The sequence below is a fragment of the Peromyscus leucopus genome, chromosome 8b (genome assembly GCF_004664715.2).
Source record: "Peromyscus leucopus breed LL Stock chromosome 8b, UCI_PerLeu_2.1, whole genome shotgun sequence".
Taxonomy (NCBI): domain Eukaryota; kingdom Metazoa; phylum Chordata; class Mammalia; order Rodentia; family Cricetidae; genus Peromyscus; species Peromyscus leucopus.
Window position 1 is genome coordinate 96,456,025 of NC_051086.1, and position 18,293 is coordinate 96,474,317.

At 47.4% G+C, this 18,293-nt stretch overlaps 1 protein-coding gene across 3 annotated transcripts in view; it reads right to left on the reverse strand.

The window, feature by feature from the left end:
• Positions 1-1,252: 1,252 nt before the first annotated feature.
• The window catches only part of Ttll6 (tubulin tyrosine ligase like 6), a 41,588-nt gene continuing 24,547 nt past the window's right edge, over positions 1,253-18,293 (reverse strand). For all 3 annotated transcript variants that reach the window (XM_037200956.1, XM_037200955.1, XM_037200957.1), the window contains 5 exons: positions 17,599-17,770; positions 15,954-16,241; positions 10,299-10,626; positions 8,131-8,416; positions 1,253-1,895 (listed from right to left, as the gene is read on the reverse strand). In XM_037200956.1, the coding sequence (XP_037056851.1) occupies positions 8,160-8,416; positions 10,299-10,626; positions 15,954-16,241; positions 17,599-17,770 (1,045 nt within the window). In that variant the 3' untranslated portion in view covers positions 1,253-1,895; positions 8,131-8,159. The remainder of the gene's footprint in view (positions 1,896-8,130; positions 8,417-10,298; positions 10,627-15,953; positions 16,242-17,598; positions 17,771-18,293) is intronic.

The following is an 18,293-nucleotide window of genomic DNA, read 5'->3' on the forward strand; positions in this document are numbered from 1 at the left end:
TCACTATCGTGAGGGAAGCAGTAATGTGGAATGGTGTGAAGGGCCCCTGGGGCCCCCAGTGTGGTCTCTCAAACTGCCTTTCCATCTTCATCTCCCAACATTGCTTGCTAATTCAACCAAATCACACTAGACCTTATCTATTTATTATCTTCAGGGCTGTTGTTTTCTCCCAGGCTTCTTTCTATACTGCAGTCCACAACCCACACCCGTTGTTTAAAATCGTCTTTATCCTTTTCTGACACCTTGAATCGACGTGGACTTGGCCACCAGGTGGATGAGACAGTGTTCCCTTCTCATCCACAGATGCTGGTGCCTAACTCGGGCTCCATCTGTGAACCCACAGCGTTCTATTGCACACTCCACAGGAACAAGGCGTCCTCTGTCCCCATCTTCCCTCTCTCCCATCAGCATTTAGCAGACAGTTACTTTCCACAGCCTATCGATGGGCGGAGCCAGGAAGACAGCCTGAGGAGTTCCTTCTCGCTGGAGACCACAGAGTGTTTCAGCATGCTAGGCAGATCATGCTAAGTAACAGGGACGGCCAAAGAGCAAGATGTCAACACAAGGCTCACTGTCCAGAAATCACTCCGCATTTCAAGACGGGGACACAGAGCAGTACACCACGGGCAGAGTCCTTCTGTGTATGGGGCCCTGAGTGACTACACTGAGTCCAGATGTCTGTGTGAAGCTGGCTGTGCCTCTGGAAGCAAGGATGCTGGTACCAAAATGTCTGTTAGGGAAAACAAGCCTGGCTTTACCTTATTAACAGGCTTCAATACCTTGGATAATTCAGGTCTTTTCCTTGGAGAGTACTGTGGGGTTCAATGCTCTGAACATTGCTGAGGTGGGACATCCATTCCCACAAACATTGTGAAGTGGTACTCACCTTTAGACCTCACTTCTACCTTCCCATACTTCCTCTACAAAGACCCCCTCCCTCCCCCAGAATCCAACTCCAGAAGAGCAAAGGAGACAAGGGCCTTACATCCCATTCTGGAATTTCATCACAGCAGGGAATGAGCTGGCAGGCAGGATGAGACATCATACCTGGAGCCTGGCTACTCTGCTGGGCAGAAGGAGAGGTACCAACTTGCCCCAGACAAGGTCATTTCAGGCTCTTCAGTCCTAACAAAAGGGGCAGGGCTTCCTGTGGACCATCCATCCCAAGAAAGTCTCCAAAAGCTCCTGGCATGTTCAATAGATCGGCGAAGGGGAACTACCACCCCACCTCCCATCGGGACCAGGCTCTTTCCCAGTATTGAGCATGGCAATTTATTTTATTAATGTACACATGAGGGAAGACATATAATTTTTGCAGGGCAATGGAAGAACACCTGCAGGCTACGTACTTTCATATTACCTGTCTTTGCCAGCAAGACTGAAGGGATAGCAGCAAGAGGCAGTCTGGGAACGGAGGTGTCAAGACTCAGAATTCCACCACACTTAGTCCCAACTCTGCCTCCTCTTTCTTTAGAGAGAAGGGCGGAGGAACACAGGCCAGCAGGTGGAATGAGGCTCTGGACTCCTGGAAATCGGGAGTCCTCCCCTCACTCCTCCCTCAAGTTGCTTATCCTGGGTGAGTGTTCTGGATGACAATGGCCATCCTGTGAGGGAGTCAGAGAAGCATCACAGGTGAGACAACTGTCTGAGGGGGCAGCACTGGGTCCCTAGCAGTCCTGGTCCCATATTCCTGCAGCACTGTACTGACTGGGACGGCACGGAAGGCCTCTGTCCTCAAAGGTGCCAGTGAGACGTAGTTATCAGACCAGAATTTCTAGATGAGGAAATGAAGCTTCCAATCCACTCTGTAGACGTTGGAGACACTGTAGGAAGAGACAAACCATTTCCTGGAGTAAGAGGTGGGAAAGGAAAAACGGCAAAGATCCAGTCTGATTCTAGAAAAGATGAAGAAAAAAAAAAAGATTATCTCTTGCAAAGGCCTCTGGAATGGTGAAGTTAGCTAGTTCCCCTTTTTTCTCTTTGTGACGCTATGGACGAAGCAGGGCAAGTGTTCTGCCACTGAGCTACACCCCAGCCCTAAAGTCACGAGCATCGTTTCTACCTAGTGCTTAGGAGAGCCGCATCTGTGGTCACCAGAAATTCATTTTACCTGTATAATTACTACCCTGGTTACCTGCTACATTCCCACCCAGAACGCTTGCTATGGATCAATTAACCCGGGTGCGATGGCTGACTGTGGGTGGTGTACAGGAGGTGGTTAAAAAGCTGTATACCCAATAGGGGCAAGTGTGCACAGGCCCCGCCCCTGACCAGGCCCCGCCCCTGACCAGGCCCCACCCTGACCAGGCCCCGCCCCTGACCGGGCCCCACCCTGACCGAGAAGCTGGCCTTCCAATGCAGTGTCCTGTCCCTGGGTAGATCAACCACACTCCTGGCAAGCTCAATGCTCAGGCAGTTGGTCAACGTAAGACAAACTCAGTGGTGTTTTGTGGACTTTCTGTCCCATTTTGCTTTGTTTTTTTGTTTCATTTTGCTTTGTTTTTTGTTTCATTTTGCTTTGTTTTTTGTTTCATTTTGCTTTGTTTTTTGTTTCATTTTGCTTTTTTGTTTCATTTTGCTTTTTTGTTTCATTTTGCTTTGTTTTTGTTTCATTTTGCTTTGTTTTTTGTTTCATTTTGCTTTGTTTTTTGTTTCATTTTGCTTTGTTTTGGCACTTTTTTTTGTCTTACTGGTCTTTTCCCTGTTTTGATTTTCATTTTTGTGAGGATTTTAAAATTGCTGTTTTTTTTTTTTGTTTTTTTTTTTTTTTTGGTTTTTCGAGACAGGGTTTCTCTGTGTAGCTTTGCACCTTTCCTGGAACTCGCTTTGGAGACCAGGCTGGCCTCGAACTCACAGAGATTCGCCTGCCTCTGCCTCCCGAGTGCTGGGATTAAAGGCGTGCTTTGTTTCTTGTTTGTTTTGTTTTGGAGACAGGGTTTCTCTGCTTAACAGTCCTAGCTGTCCTGGAACTCACTCTGTAGACCAGGCTGGCCTGAAACTCAGGGATCTGCCTGCCTCTGCTTCAGTCCCGAGCACTGGGATTAAAGGCGTGTTGTTTCTTATTTCTTGACGTTTTTTGTTTTGTTTTTTTAAAGAGAGAAAGAACAAAGTTGGGTGGGGAGAGAGGTTCGGAAGATCTGGGAGGAGTTGAGGGAGGGGAAACATGCTCAAAATATATTGTATGAAAAAATATTTTAATAAAAAATATGGCAGGGCAGTGGTGGCGCACGCCTTCAATCCCAGTACTCGGGAGGCAGAGGCAGGCAGATCTCTGAGTTTGAGGCCAGCCTGGTCTACAGAGGTAGTCCTAGGACAGCCAGGGCTACACAAAGAAACTTTGTCTCGAAAAATCAAAAAGAAAAGAAAAGAAAGAAAGAAGGAAGGAAGGAAGGAAGAAAGAGAGAAAGAAAGAAAAGAAAATTACAAAAGAGAAGCTGTGTGCCAAGAGTTGGCTGTCAGGGCACAGGCTTGTAATCCCAGAACTTGAGTAGGGGAGGTAGAAGGATGGGGGGGGGGCTTGAGACTAGTGTGATTTTGCCCAAAACAAATTTTGAAATAATAACACTAATTTTTTTAAGAGGCAGAAAGAAGAGGCAGGGGCAGCATGCTTTTGGATAGTAGTTACTTAATTTCTCTGCCTTGGTTTCCCCTTTTGCAAAGGGAACATCTGAGAGGACTGAGAACAGCTTTTATAACACTAAAAGTAAATGTGTCTTTGTCTAACCCACAGCAAGAGCATACAACCAAGGTCACCATGGTCACCATCATTGAGACCACCCACCTGGTCAAGCTTTAATCATCCTTTCGACCTTACTCACTGGGTTCTACAAACCTGAGATCAGTACCATTACACAGATCCACATCTGGCCCCAGTGACCCATTTATTCCTTATATTATGTGCATCCAGAGGAAGAACCATGAGCCTGTGGTGACTTCTGCAGACAGATGGAAGAACCTTCCAGGACTCCCTTTCTCTCATGGTCAGGACAGGCTTCAAGTTCATAGCAGCGTGGTAAAGGAGAAAAAAATGCTGTATCTGTCCTGAGTCTACCACTTGAGTGAGGCAGGGCAAGCCACTTGACATCCTCAAACCTTGATTTTCTTTACCTACAAATTGTGGCTCAATAACATCTGCCTTACCAACCTCATAATACCGCCATGAGGATTCCAGGAGCTATAGCGTATGTATTTGCCACGTGATGTGGAAAGTGAATTGTTATTATAGTTACTGAACAAAGCCTTGATCATGGCCTGTGTGCGACTCCCCCCTCCCTCAGCCATCAGTTATCATGAAAAAGCCCTTTCTTCCAGCAGGCCTCTCCATTTTTTAATCACCCTGTATGGTCCGATGACTGTAACTCATCTTTTGTGAACTTGCTTTCTTATTTGTCAGTTATTGTGGTCTGCGTTATTCAGGAACAATTTTTAGAATCCATTATTTGTCCTGAAAGCAGAGGACCAGATCTGTCATCTGGCCAGCCCTCCTAATATTCTCTGAGCCCTCTCAGCTTTTGCTCTCCCGGCCTCCTGCAGAAATGCCTTCACTGGAGAGTCATTGGTTACACCTCAGTTATGACTCAAGAATAATGATGGAAAAGACATCTGAAAATGGTTGGTATAGCTCTTGGGACTTGGGCATCAGAAATATTTGACTCAAAGCAGAAATGGTAGCTTACACTATAATCTGAAGAAGTGAAAGGCTGAGGCAGGAAGCTCCCAAGAACTAAGCTAGACTGAGGGGAGGAGGAGGAGAGAGGGAGGAGAGGAGGAGAGAAGAAAAAGGAAGGAAGGAAGGAAGGGAGGGAGGGAGGAAGGAAGGAAGGAAAGAAGGAGGGAGGGAGGGAGAGAGGAAGGAAGAGGGAGTATCGAGGGCCAGCAGCTAAGACCATGTACTACTCTTAGAGAGGACTTGAGTTTGGTTCCCAACACCCACATTGTACATCCGCCCACAGCCACTTGTAACTCTAGCTCCAGGGCATCAGATACTGTCTTCTGGCTCTGAGGGTACTGCCCTCAAGGGCACAAACCCCACACAGATACCCCACATATACACACATTTAAAAATAAAAATAAGGGGCTGAAGAGATGGCTCAGCGGTTATGAGCACCTGCCTCTCTTGCTCTTGATCCGTTCCCAGCGCCCACACGGCAGCTCACATCTGTAACTCCAGTTCCAGGGGACCCAATGCCCTCTTCTGGCCTCCATGAGTACCAGACACGCACATGGTGCACATACATAAATGCAGGCAAAACACTTGTACACATTTAAAAAAATACACAAATCCTTACATAGCCCTAGCTGGCCTGGAACCCACAGAGATCCACCTGCCTCTGCCTTCCGAGGGCTGGGATTAAAGGAGTGCGCCACCACATCTGACTTAAATACATAAATCTTTAAAGAGAATCAAGAGAAAATCTTTAGATAGACAGAAGAGATGCCTAAGGAAGAAGGGCTCTGGTCAATGGTGGCGACAGTTGGTGTTCTCAGGGAATCAGGGACCTGTTAGGGGGATGAAGAATGCTATGCTCAACCTTTTCTGTGAAGGTGCGAAGTTTGATTCTCTAGTCCATGCAGGAAGGACTTTACCGTCGCTCTCTTCACAGTTTTGTTTGCATTGCTTTTTCTTTTGTTTTCCTTGTTTCTTTTGTTGAGAAAAAGCTGTATCCTAGACTGGCTTAACCTGAGATGATCTGTCTGCCTCAGTCTCAGCAGTGTTGACTACCAACCACACTTGGCTATCATTGTTGTCCCAGTGTAACCCCCTCCCTCGTGTGTGTGTGTGTGTGTGTGTGTGTGTGTGTGTGTGTGTGTGTGTGTGTTGTGTGGCTTCTGATTTTTATTATTGTTTCTATCATCATTATCTGAGGTACTGGGGGTAGAACTTAAGTCCTCATGCATTATTCTAGGCAAGCGTTCTACATCAGAGCTACATCTCCAACCCCTATTCATCCATACTGACAACCTGATTAACTAAAAGTTCTCTTCGGCTAAAAAGATAGCTCCGTGGTTACGAGTGCTCATTGTTTTTCCAGAGGACTGAACTTTGATTTCCAGCATCCACATGGGCATGGGGTGGCTTACTACCGCCTATAGCTCCAACCCCAGGGGATGCAATGCCTCTGACCTTTGTGGGCACATGCACTCACATGCACACATCCACATACGAACACATACACATAATTAAAATTAATAAAAGAGACCTGAAGAGATGGTTCACCAGTTAAGAGCACTGGCTACCTACTCTTTCAGAGGACCTGAGTTCAGTTCCCAGCACCCATATAGTAGCTCATAACTATCTGTAATTCCCAGTTCCAAAGGATCTGATGCCCTCTTCTGGCCTCCAAGGGTGCTGCATGCACATGGTGCACAGACATACATGCAGACAAAACTCCCCTACACATAAAGATTGAGAAAAAATTTAAAGATTTATTTATTTATTATGTATACAGTGTTCTGCCTGTGTGTATGTCTGCTTGCCAGAAGAGGGCACCAGATCTCATTACAGATGGTTGTGAGCCACCATGTGGTCGCTGGGACTTGAACTCAGGACCTCTGGAAGATCAGTCAGTGCTCTAAAATGCTGAGCCACCTCTCCAGCCCTAAAAAAACTAAATAATAAAAATGAACTCTTTTTAAAAAAATGTTGGGGCTGGGTGGTGGTGGCACATGTAGCCTGGTCTACAGAGTGAGTTCAAGGATAGCCAAGACTACTCAGAGAAACCCTGTCTCAAAAAAACCAACCAAACAAACAAATAAACAAACACAAGGTTTTATTTATTTTGTGTGTGTGTTCGTGTGTGTGTGTGTGTGTGTGTGTGTGTGTGTGTGTGTGTTCATGCCATGGCACATGTGTAGAGGTCGAAGGACAGCTTTGAGAAGCAGTTCTCTCTTCTCAGTTTACGGGATCTGGTGATAATTGGGACCCTCATGCCTGTGGGCAAGAACCTCTGCCCCAGGAGCCCCCTTACTGGGCCTGAATAAAAGCTTTCAGAAGAATCTGTGACTCCCACTTTCTTCTTTTTTTGAGACAGAGTCTCACATAGTCCAGGCTGGTCTCAAAGTCCTTGGACTTCCTGAACTCCCTATCTGTCCTGCCTCCCTGACGCATGAGTCACAGCTGTAAACTACCAGGCCTGTTTTTCTATGAAACGGGGTTTCACTCTGTAGCCCTGGCTGGTCTGAAACTTGTTGTGTAAACCAAGCTGGCTTTGAACTTGTGGTGATCCTCCTGCCTCTTGCTTCCCAAGTGCCAGGATTACAAGTCTACACAACCAACACCTGGCTGCCCAGCTGCGTTTTAAAATTCCTTTTAGAGGGTCTTGCTGCGTCCATCCTCGCTTGCTCATGGAGCTCATCTTTATGCCTCAGCACCGTGAAGTACTTGGAATATAGGCACACACCACTATCTGTGCTGAAACGCGCATTGAAATTTTTGTTACGTTAATGTGGAGGGCACGTTTGTGGAGGTCAGAGGACAACTGGCAGGAACCAGTGCCCTCCTTCCACCACCTGGGTCCCAGGGATCGAACTCAGGCCATCGGGCTAGGCAGCAGACCCCTTCGTCTGCTGGGCCATCTCACGGGCTCTAGAACAGGCATTTCACAAACAGCCATGCCTGTGGGCTACGATTCCTCAAGGCCCTTCACAGTGTGAGATGCTGGTAGCCAGGGGGCCAGGTCAGCACATCTGGTAACAGTCTGGTTTCTGTGGCAGGAATGAGGGTGATGGTGGACCTCTGAGCAGCACCAGTCTCTTCTCATGGATTTTGGTACATGATCTTCCTTCAGAGGCCCCTAGGCTTTGAAAGAGCACTCCTTACGGTCCCCCTGGCCCTTCCACACAGCGGTACCCACCAGGTCCCTCCATCCTGTCATTCCATCTCTTCCCTTCTCATCACAGGGCGAGCCTGTGATGACAGTCATGTCAATTGCACCTCGTGGTGGTGGAGGTGATCCAGCACCATAGAAACAGGCCAAGCAAGGGTCACAATGTGAGGACAGTCTCAGCTGCTGACTTACCTACAGGTCTTTATCAATGCGTCCACTCTCCTATACACTCAATACTCCAGAAAGATCAAGAGGGGAGCCAACAGTGCACCAACCTATTCAGGGAAGAAGAGCAGGCACCTACCTGAGCTCTCACATCCTTCTGACCAGAGATCAGGCAATGGCAGTGTGCTTCGGGTCCCTTGTAGTACCCGGGTCCCTTGTAGTATCTGGGTCCCTTGTAGGAATAGAATGGTTTCTGCTAGGCCGAGGGTCCAGACGGGCCTGAGTGGCAACTACCAGAAGGTCATTCAGAGGTTCAGTATGGCCGTGAGAACCCTGCAGGAGGAGGACGGAGGAGACATCCATCTCTTTCTTCCTGCCGAAGCCGTGGCTGTGGAGGCAGCAGTCCTTGGACAAGGACGGGTTTTCTGGAAAGGCAAAGTCATTGGCATCATCAGTCAGCACAAACTCCTCACAAAGGCCACCTCCCACGAGGCTCCCACGACCCCAACCTGGCTCGTGGTTTTGGAATAAAATATTGGGGAGTTGCTGGCAGGACAGGAACTTCCGTTTACAGTCAGCCGTTGCTCTTTCTTTCGCGCAATTTCTGTGGCCCAAGATTGGCCCAGATGATGGGTCTCGTGTGAACAAGAGCTGGGAATGTTGAATATCAGCCAGCATTCTATTAACTCTTTTGCTCAATGGGGATCGAGACTCTTTAAGCACATGGGCCATGTCTCCATCATGAGACAGAGAGAAGAGTCTAACCCTTCTCTTGGTCTGGGAATCCCAAAATCTGGGGCTTCTTTCAACTGGTTCTTCTCTAATGCTTTATAGTTTGAATTTTCTTGTCATAGTTAGTTTTGTGATTTTTTTTGGTAATTATTTTTATTTATTTATTTTTTGTGTATATGGTGTTTTGCCTATGTGTCTGTCTGTGCATCACATGTGTGCCTGATGCCCATGGGGACCAGAAGAGGGCATCAGGTTCCCTGGAACTGGAGTTATAGACAGCTGTGAGCAGCCATGTGGGTGCTGGGAATCGAACCCGGGTCAAGAGCAGCAGTGTCTTAACTACTCCGTCATCTCTCCAACCTTTAGTTTTGTAATTAAAATTTTTATCATTATTGTGTATGTGTGCATATGTGTGGGTCGGTGTACCACAACACACATGTGGAGGTCAGAGAACAATTTTGTGGAGTCAGTTCTTTCCACTCACCTTCACGTAGGTTCCAGTGATCAACTTCAGGCCAGCAGGGTCAAGGGCAAACGCCCTTTTATCTGCTTAGCCATCTTACCAGCCTTGTTCATTTTTATTTATCTTTTAAAAAATTTTAATGCTGGGCAGTGGTGGCAGAGGCCTTTAATCTCAGCACTAGGGAGGCAGAGGTAGGAGGATCTCTGTGAGTTTGGGGCCAGCCTGGTCTACAGAGCGAGTTCCAGGACAGCCAAGGCTACACAGAGAAACTCTGTCCCAAAGAAGAAAATATTTGTTGGGACTAGAGAGATAAGCCAACATTTAAGACATTGGTTGCTCTTCCAGAGGACCCGGGTTCAAATCCCAGCACCCGTACAGTGGCTTGCAACTGTCTCTCATACCAATCCCAGGGAATCCAACTCCCTTTTCTGGTCTCCAAGGGCATCTGGCACAAACATGGTATGCAGGTATATATGTAGACAAAACACCCATACATGTAAAATCAATAAAGAAAATTATTTAAAATAAACTTAATTGTTTTTATGATGTGTATGTGCCTACACATCGATATGTCAACCACATGGGTACTGATGCACACAGAGGCCAGAAGAGGGTTTTGGCTATCCTGGTGCTGGAGTTACACAGTTGTGAGTTGTCTAATATGGGTGCTGGCCCTTATTCATCTGCTTGAGAAAGTGCCTTGTTGTGTAACTCAGGCTAGCTGCAAACTCATGATCCTCTTGTCTCAACCTCCTGATTGCTGAGTTTCAGGCATGTGCCACCAGACCCGGCCCCAATGCTAAGAGTTTAGATGTTGAATGTCCCCCAGAGGCCCGAAGTTAAGGCTGTGTCACCTGAAGTTCCTGAGAGAAAATGGAACCTACAGTGGCTGGCCATGAAGTGAGTTTCGTTCACCATAGCCTCCCCACCACGGCTGTGCAGACGCTCTCACATCCAGAAAGCAATAGGTCTGCCTCGTCACCAACTCAACTCTGAAAGCCATGAGCCTAAAAAAAACCCTATTCTCTCGAAGTTAATGACGTGAGTCATTTTGTCACAGTGATAGAAAGCTGACCGTCATGCTTAAGCTTGCGGCACACTCCAGCACTCACGTGACTTGGGAGCCGGAAACAAGTAGCGTTTCTTCTTCATCTGAACCTTCTGCATGATCTCTGACATCAGATGCTGCCTCCTCACTTCATTCTTTAGCAAGGTCCACTTCTGGTCCAAACTCTTGGGTTTGGAAGACGTGGCAAGTTTGGATCTTTTCTCCTGGGTCAGCTTGTGGAAGATCTGCTGCTGCTTGTACTTATAGAGCATCTGGACACTCTCAGGGCTGCTGCAGTCAGGGCTGCTGGTTAGGCTCAGGCTTGCCAGGGATTCGAGAGAGGTGGAGAGCCGGGATGTGGGGTCTGGGGACGTTTCTACAGATGTTAAGGGCTGAAAGAGAAAACAGCCTGGAATGAGATTGCTGGAGGCAGAGGGCTCCCTTCTAGCTCCTCTAGAAAGAGACAGCAGAAAGGGTCAGAGTGGTGAGTTAAGAGCTACCCTCAGGGGCTGGAGAGGCGGCCCAGTGGTTAAGAGCACTGGCTGCTCCAGGTCCAGAAGATCTAATGACCTCTTCTGGTCTCTGTGCATAGCTGACTCACACGGTGCACATGCAAACAGGCACATACACATATGCATACAATTTTTAAAAATTAATCTTAAAAAAAAGTTGACTCTGGGCAGGGTGTGGTGGCAGATGCCTTTAATCCCAGCACTCAGGAGGCAGAGGCAGGTGGATCTCTGTGAGTTCGAGGCCAGCTTAGTCTTCAGAACGAGATCCAAGACAGGCACCAAAACTACACAGAGGAAACTCTGTCTCAAAAAACCAAAAATCAAAAACAAAAAAACAAAACAGAAAGTTGGCTCTAGGATGTCTCAAACATTATTCCATTAGCATACAATATCTCCATAATTTATTTATTTTTATTATATGTACATTGGTGTTTTGCCTACATGTATGCCTATGTGAGGGAGTCAGATCCCCTGGAACGAGAGTTACAGACAGCTGTGAGCTGCCTGTGGGTGCTGGGAATTGAACACGGGTCCTCTGGAAGAGCAGTCAGTGCTCTTAACCACTGAGCCATCTTTCCAGCCCCCTGCAGAGTCATCTTAACAGCTCTCAAAGGTGCTTGGTTACCGCAGCCAGAGCTGAGTAAAGAACCATTATCAGAGGCATGGTTTGCAGAGCGATTCCACCTGCAGGTCAGCTTTCCATTCTCCTCATTGTTGCCTTTCTGAGAGATTCTGAGTTTAACGAAGTCTTGCTTGTCTAACGTTGTTTTTGCCACTGTACCCCACAATCTCTGCCAAACCCAACGTCATGGAGCCCCATTCTTTCTCTCTGTCTGCCTCTCTGTTTAAGTGATTTGAGTATAAATTTTTGTTGTTGCTTTTGAGACAGGGTCTCACTATATAGCCCTGTCTCGCCTAGAACTCACTCTATAGACCAGGCTGGCCTTGAATCCACAGAGATCCACCTGCCTCTGGCTCCCAAGTGCTGGGATTAAAGACATCTACCACCACACCCGGTTTAAAGTTTTTTAAAAATCAAAACTAGACACTCGACAGCTGAATATCCTCTTAGGTATTTCACTGTTGCTGTTTCTTCAGCTTGGTTCTGTAGTGGAAAAAGACTTGTAAACGCAGTTGTCATTTGGTGTCTAATGAGGACTGGTCCAGGGACACTCACTCCATCCCAAGGACACCAAAACCCAAGGACCATCAAGTCTGTTATATAAAATGAATGTAGTGCTCATGCGTCACCTACACATTTCAGCCAAATAGTCCTTCGTCGTCATTGTGGGGTTTTTTGTTGTTTGAGACAAAGTCTTGTGGATCTCAGGCTGAGCGGTATGTAGCCAAGGATGCCTTTGAATCACAGATCTCCCTGTCTCCACCTTTCTAATACTGGGATGACAGGTATGTGCCACCACACCTGCCTCTCATACAATTTATTTAATCACCTCTAGACGGATTTAATGTCTAATACAATGGAAATGCTACATGAATAGCTGTCACTCTGCACTGTTTAGGGAATGACGTCAAGGGGAAAAGTCTGCATGCTGATGTGGGCCTGGCGGCGCACACCTATACTCAGTAAGAGCATCCAGGACACAGAGGCAGGAGGCGCCCCGAGGGAGAGGCCAGCCAAAGCCAAGCAAAACCCTGCCTCAAAAACAAATGCCGAGGGAGGGAGGGAAAGGGGGGGGGGGAGAGGGGGAGAGAGAGAGAGAGAGAGAGAGAGAGAGAGAGAGAGAGAGAGAGAGAGAGAGAGAGATTGTAGCCCTGGATGTCCCAGAACTAGCTCTGTAGACCAGGCTGGCCTCAAACTCTGCCTGCCTCTGGAGTGCTGTGATTAAAGGTGTGTGCTACCACCGCCTGGCTTGTTTTTATTTTATTTTATTTTTTTTTTATTTTTTTAAAGATTTACTTATTATGTATACAGTATGTATGCCTGCAGGCCAGAAGAGGGCACCAGATCTCATTACAGATGGTTGGGAGCCACCATGTGGTTGCTGGGAATTGAACTCAGGACCTCTGGAAGAGCAGCCAGTGCTCTTAACCGCTGAGCCATCTCTCCAAACCCTTGTTTTGTTTTTAAAAAGCTTGTGTTTGTAATCTTCACAGGAGACACAGACAGAAGGATTCTGGAGCATGTGGGCCAGCTAGCCTAGTCTACTTGGTGAGTTCCAAGCCAATAAGAGTTCCTGTCCCAAATAAACAAGGTGGATGGCACCTGCTGAGTGACACTCAAGGTTGTTATCTGGAGTGCACACTCACAGTCACACACACACACACATACACACACACACACGTGCATACGCATTTAAAAAATAAAGTCTATATGTTTGGTAACGATGTAACTTTTTTGAAACTTTTTTTTGATCTGCTGATCATTGAAACTGTGGATGTAGAACCGATGAACATGGATGGAGGACTATATAAAGATTACATACTTACATACTTGTTCTGTATTGTGGATATTTATATATATACATACACACACACACACACACACACACACACACACATATTCTTTTGGTTTTTGAGACAGGGTCTCTATGGGTAGCCCTGGCAGCTCTGGAACTTGCTCTGTAGGCCAGGCTGGCCTCAAATTCAGGAATCTGTTCTCTTCTTTTTTTTTTTTTTTTTTTTTTTTTTTTTTTTTTTTTTTTTTTTGGTTTTTCGAGACAGGGTTTCTCTGTAGCTTTGGAGCCTATCCTGGACTAGCTCTGTAGACCAGGCTGGCATCGAGCTCACAGAGATCCACCTGCCTCTGCCTCCCAAGTGCTGGGATTACAGGCGTGCACCACCACCGCCTGGCAAAATATTTATTTATTTATTATGTATGCAGTGTTCTGCCTGTATGTATGCCTGCATACCAGAAGAGGGCACCAGAGCTTTTTTTTTGTGCCCCCCCCCCCCCCCCGGAGCTGAGGACCGAACCCAGGGCCTCTACCACTGAGTTAAATCCCCAACCCTCACTTCTGTCTTTTGAGCACTGGAATTATAGGCATGTGCCACCACCACCTAGCTGTATATTGATGGGGGAATGTCTTTCTGTACACTGTGAATATGCGTTGCTCTGATTGGTTGATAAATAAAGATGTTTGGCCTATGGCAAGGCAGCTTAGAAGCAGGCAGGAAATTAAAAGAGAGAGACAGGAAGTGAGACACGTCTTTTCCTGGCAGCATCGATTTACTTCAAAGAGAAATATGGGCACTGAAGACATTCCATATGGAGTTTATCTTCTTGGCAAAAACAGCCATTTGGGCAAGAAACTGTTCTTGCTTGGACTGTTTGATAAAATGTTGTGTCGACTGGACATGCAGGACCCATGGAAAGGTTACCACTGAACTTTACAAGGTGAGATGGTCCTTCAGGTTCCTGCTTTGCAGAAGAAACTGCCAGATATTCTACAGGACACAGAGAGAAGCGGCTGAGAGACTCTAGGCCTGTAGGCTGAAAAATGGATGCCCCAACATTGCAGAAGAACTTTGGGTGACTGTCCAGACAGCCAACTGTCTCTGTCATTCTAGATTTTTGGAAGTTGCTTACAATGCTCTTCCTGTTTACTTAGGTAGTATTATATCCTTCTGAGGTCTTTGATGTAGTTGAAGATTAGATAGTTATAATTATGGTTTTCCTTGGTTATGATAAGAGATAAGGTAGATATGAAACTTTAGACTCACAAATATAGGATAGATGATAGAATATTTTCTTTAATTTTACAAAATATAAATAGACTAGATATTGTAACTGTAATTCTTGTTTGATAACTTTTGTTATATGTAATTTTAATAGGCTAAAGTTAAAACTTTCCTTTTGTTTAGACAGAAAAGGGGAAGTGATGGGGGAATGTCTTTCTGTACACTTCAAATATGTGTTCCTCTGATTGGTTGATAAAAAAAAAGCTGCTAGGCCTATGGCAAGGCAGCTTAGAGGCCAGCAGGAAATTCAAAGAGAGAGACAGGAAGAAGGCGGGGGTGGGGGTGGGGATGCCAGCGAGCTGCACAAGGAGCAACATGCAATGGGATGCAGGAAAAGCCACGGAACATGTGGTGATACATAGACTAATAGTTATGGGCTAATTTAAGATATAAAAACTAGCTAGTAAAAGGTTTGAGCCATGGCTATGCAGTTATAATTAATATAAGTCTCTGTGTGTTTACTTGGGTCTGAGCAGCTGTGGGACTGGTGAATGAGAGAGATTTATCCTGACCAAATGCCAGGCAGGACACAGGAAAACATTCAGCAGATATATATATATATATATATATATATATATATATATATATATATATGGATAGACTGGGGCCTGGAGAGATGACTCAGCAGTTAAGAGCACTGGCTGCTTTTGCCGAAGACCCAGGTTCAATTCCCAGCACCCACATGGTGGCTCACAACTTCCTGTAACTCCAGCTCCAGGGGATCTAATGCCCTCTTCTGACCTGCTGGCACTATATTCAAGCGGTGCAAATGCATACACTCAGGCACACACACATACACAAAAAATAAAATAAGCATTTAAGACGAAACAGATTGGCCCTCAGTTCTGGAGCTTGAGCAACCCTCCTGCTTCAACCACCTTCTGGAGAGCTGGGACTCCAGACTCACTTCCCCTCGCCCAGCTCATAAAACTAAGTGTATCGGTAGGTGTGGCGGCACAAGCCTTTAATCCTAGCACTTAGGAGGCAGAGACAGGTGGTTCTCTTGAATTTTCGACCAGCCTGGTCTACACAAGGAATTCCAGGCCAGCCAGGGCTACATAGCGAGACCCTGCCTAAAAAAATCAAAAAACAAAACAACAACCAAAAAAATGGAAATATATGTGGAAGAAACATGGGGAGCGGTCATGTGACAGCATCGGCCATCAGTGTTGTCACTGACCAAGGCTTGCCAGCAGCCATCAGGAAGTGATGAACTTCCTTTCTCCGGAAACTTCAGACGGAACCTGGCCCTGCCCACACTTGAGTTTCTAGAACCGTGAGAATGAACAGCAACCTGCGTATGGAAAAAAGGTGGAGGACAGTCTCCTCAGAGACGTCCCATGCTTACCTTCCCAGCAGGAACGCCATCCTGCCAAGCTGGCTTCACAACCAGAGAAACAGACTCCGGTAGCATCAGTGGGTACTCAAAGAGCTACAAGTTAGGATGGAGCACGGCCCAGAAAGCAAGCCTCTTAGCACTCCCTCCCAGAGCACAGCCCTCTCCTTACCGCGGCGGCGGCGTTGCTGATTACGTTCATCATCGCAAAGGCTGACTTCACTTCCTTGACTTTGGGATTGGACTTGCGGAACTCTGTCCCCAGGCAGTTGGGATTTGAACTCCTCAGGTCAGGGACAGAACTGTAGTGCCTCGCGGACACGGGCTTGCAGGGGGCGAGGCTGGCCTCCTTCTTGGAGCCCTTCTGAGGGAGGCTGCCGGCAGTGTCGTTTTTCCTTATGCCTCTGATGTTCAAGAACAAGCCAGGCGTGCAGGATACTAAAGTCACTGGGTGATAGCACTGGGAGGAGGAAACCAGACAGACACACAGCCGTGGGGAACGCAGTCCTGTCCACCACTGGGTTTATTGCACCCCCAGAGAAGGTGCAAGAGAGGCGACAAGAAAGGAAGCAGGAGGCACCAGAGACTTTCTGGTCTGGAACTCTCAGCCCGGGGTTCTGGAACCCTTACAAAGCTCATGGCTGGACCGGGGGAAGGAGCCACCTCAAACTGAGATTTCCAACAGCACAGTGTATACTTGATGGCAAGGTATTCCACAGCTTTCGGCAGATCCGTAAAGCGTCTGTGACCCCAACAAAGTTGAAAACCGTCCCTCACCCAGCTCTATCCCTGTCCTTCCAGGAGAGTCTTCAAAACTAAGGAGATAATCAGGCATGGTGGCAAACTCCAGCAATCTCAGCACTCCGGCGGCAGAAGCAGGGGGATTACAACAGGTTATAGCATGGTCTACAGAGTGAGTTCCAGGCCAGACAGCAGGGCTCCACAGTGATAGTGAGACATTTTGAAGAAATAAAAGATCAGAGGGAGGCTAGCAATACAGTACTCAGTTAGCAGCCAGGTACACACGAGGAGGCCTTGGTTTTCTCTCCAGCACTGTGCTAACCAGGCCTTGTGTATGCCTCATGCCCTGGAATCCCAGCACTTGGGAGCTGGAGGCAGGAGAAGAATCAGTTCTACATTATCTTGGGCTACAAAACAAGTTTGGGGTCAGCCTGAGCTACATGAGACCCCTATCTTAAACAAACAAACAAACCCCACAGAAAACAAAACCCAAGAATGATAAGGAGAGGTACTGAAAAGTCATCCCGTGTCTTTTCACTGAGGTAGAAGAGATCCGGAGGTGGAGGAGGTAGAAGCCAAAGACTTAGATCCCAGGACAGTGAGGCAGATCACCGGGGGCTGGGCCACCCTGTGCAGAGTGAGCATGTGGGAAGTCCCAAGCCTTTTTAGTCATCCCCATCAAGTATTCTAAGGATGCTGTCTCCCAGCAGCCCTCCTGAGGAGCCCACTGGAGGGACATTCCCACCCATGTCGGAGCTGAGGGCAGTAAGTATACATAGTTGTGGAGCACACTCCCTACGTGGCTTCAGGCTCAGCCTCTAGCACAGCCAGGCTGCTCCTACTCCCAGAGGCAAGAAGGACAGACGAGTGAGCATCCTCTGCTATCAGGATGGAGGGATCCTCTCACAGACACCAGGTCTGCATGCCTTCTAGACCCCTTCCTTGTAGTTTACCCCTTGGGCAGCCCATCAGTGAGTCTGGGCTCGGAGCAGAGGCCTCCGTGGCACCCTCCCTCGGATCGGCCCAAGCTGGGGCAGGGTGCTGGTTATACACACCCCACCCGCATCTGAGTTTACTTGTTTTGGATGGGTGGCTGTCTTGCACTTCGGTTGCTGTGTCTGTTGCCAGGGTTTCACAGTCTTGTCTCTTGCCTGCTCACCCGGAGACTCGCCCTGCATCTCTGCCCTCTTCTCTTTCTTTAGGAACGTTTTTTTTTCCTGTTTTTGCCTCAGCTCCTGGATCAGTTGCCTGTCGATTGAAGAACAGGTGAGTGTCATGGGCTAGGGAGCGAGCATTCTACTTGGTGGGTAGATAACATGGAATGGAGAAGGGCTGGAGAGGTGGCTCAGTGGTTAAGAGAACCTGTTGCTCTTCCAGAGGACCCGGGTTCAATTCCCAGCACCCACATGGCAGCTCACTCCTGTCTGTAACTCCAGTTCCAGGGGACCTGATGCCTTTTTCTAGATTCTGCCGGCGCTGAATGCACATACTGCACAGACATACATCAGGCAAAAACACCCACAGACACAAAGTAAAATAATAATAATTTAAAGAAAGATGGAATGGAGAAACAGTGTTCCTGCACAAGTGGCTGAAGGGAAGGAATAGCGTGGGTAAGAAAGAGCCATCCTTCCAGCCATCCCCAGACTGGGGAACAGCATCCTTCCAAGGAGGGGGCCAATCACTTCCCCCTTCATGAAAAGAGGGCTTAGGTAGGAAGGCTAAGTCCAGGGGCTCCCATGCTGGGCCACTTCCTATGCTGGGCTCTCTG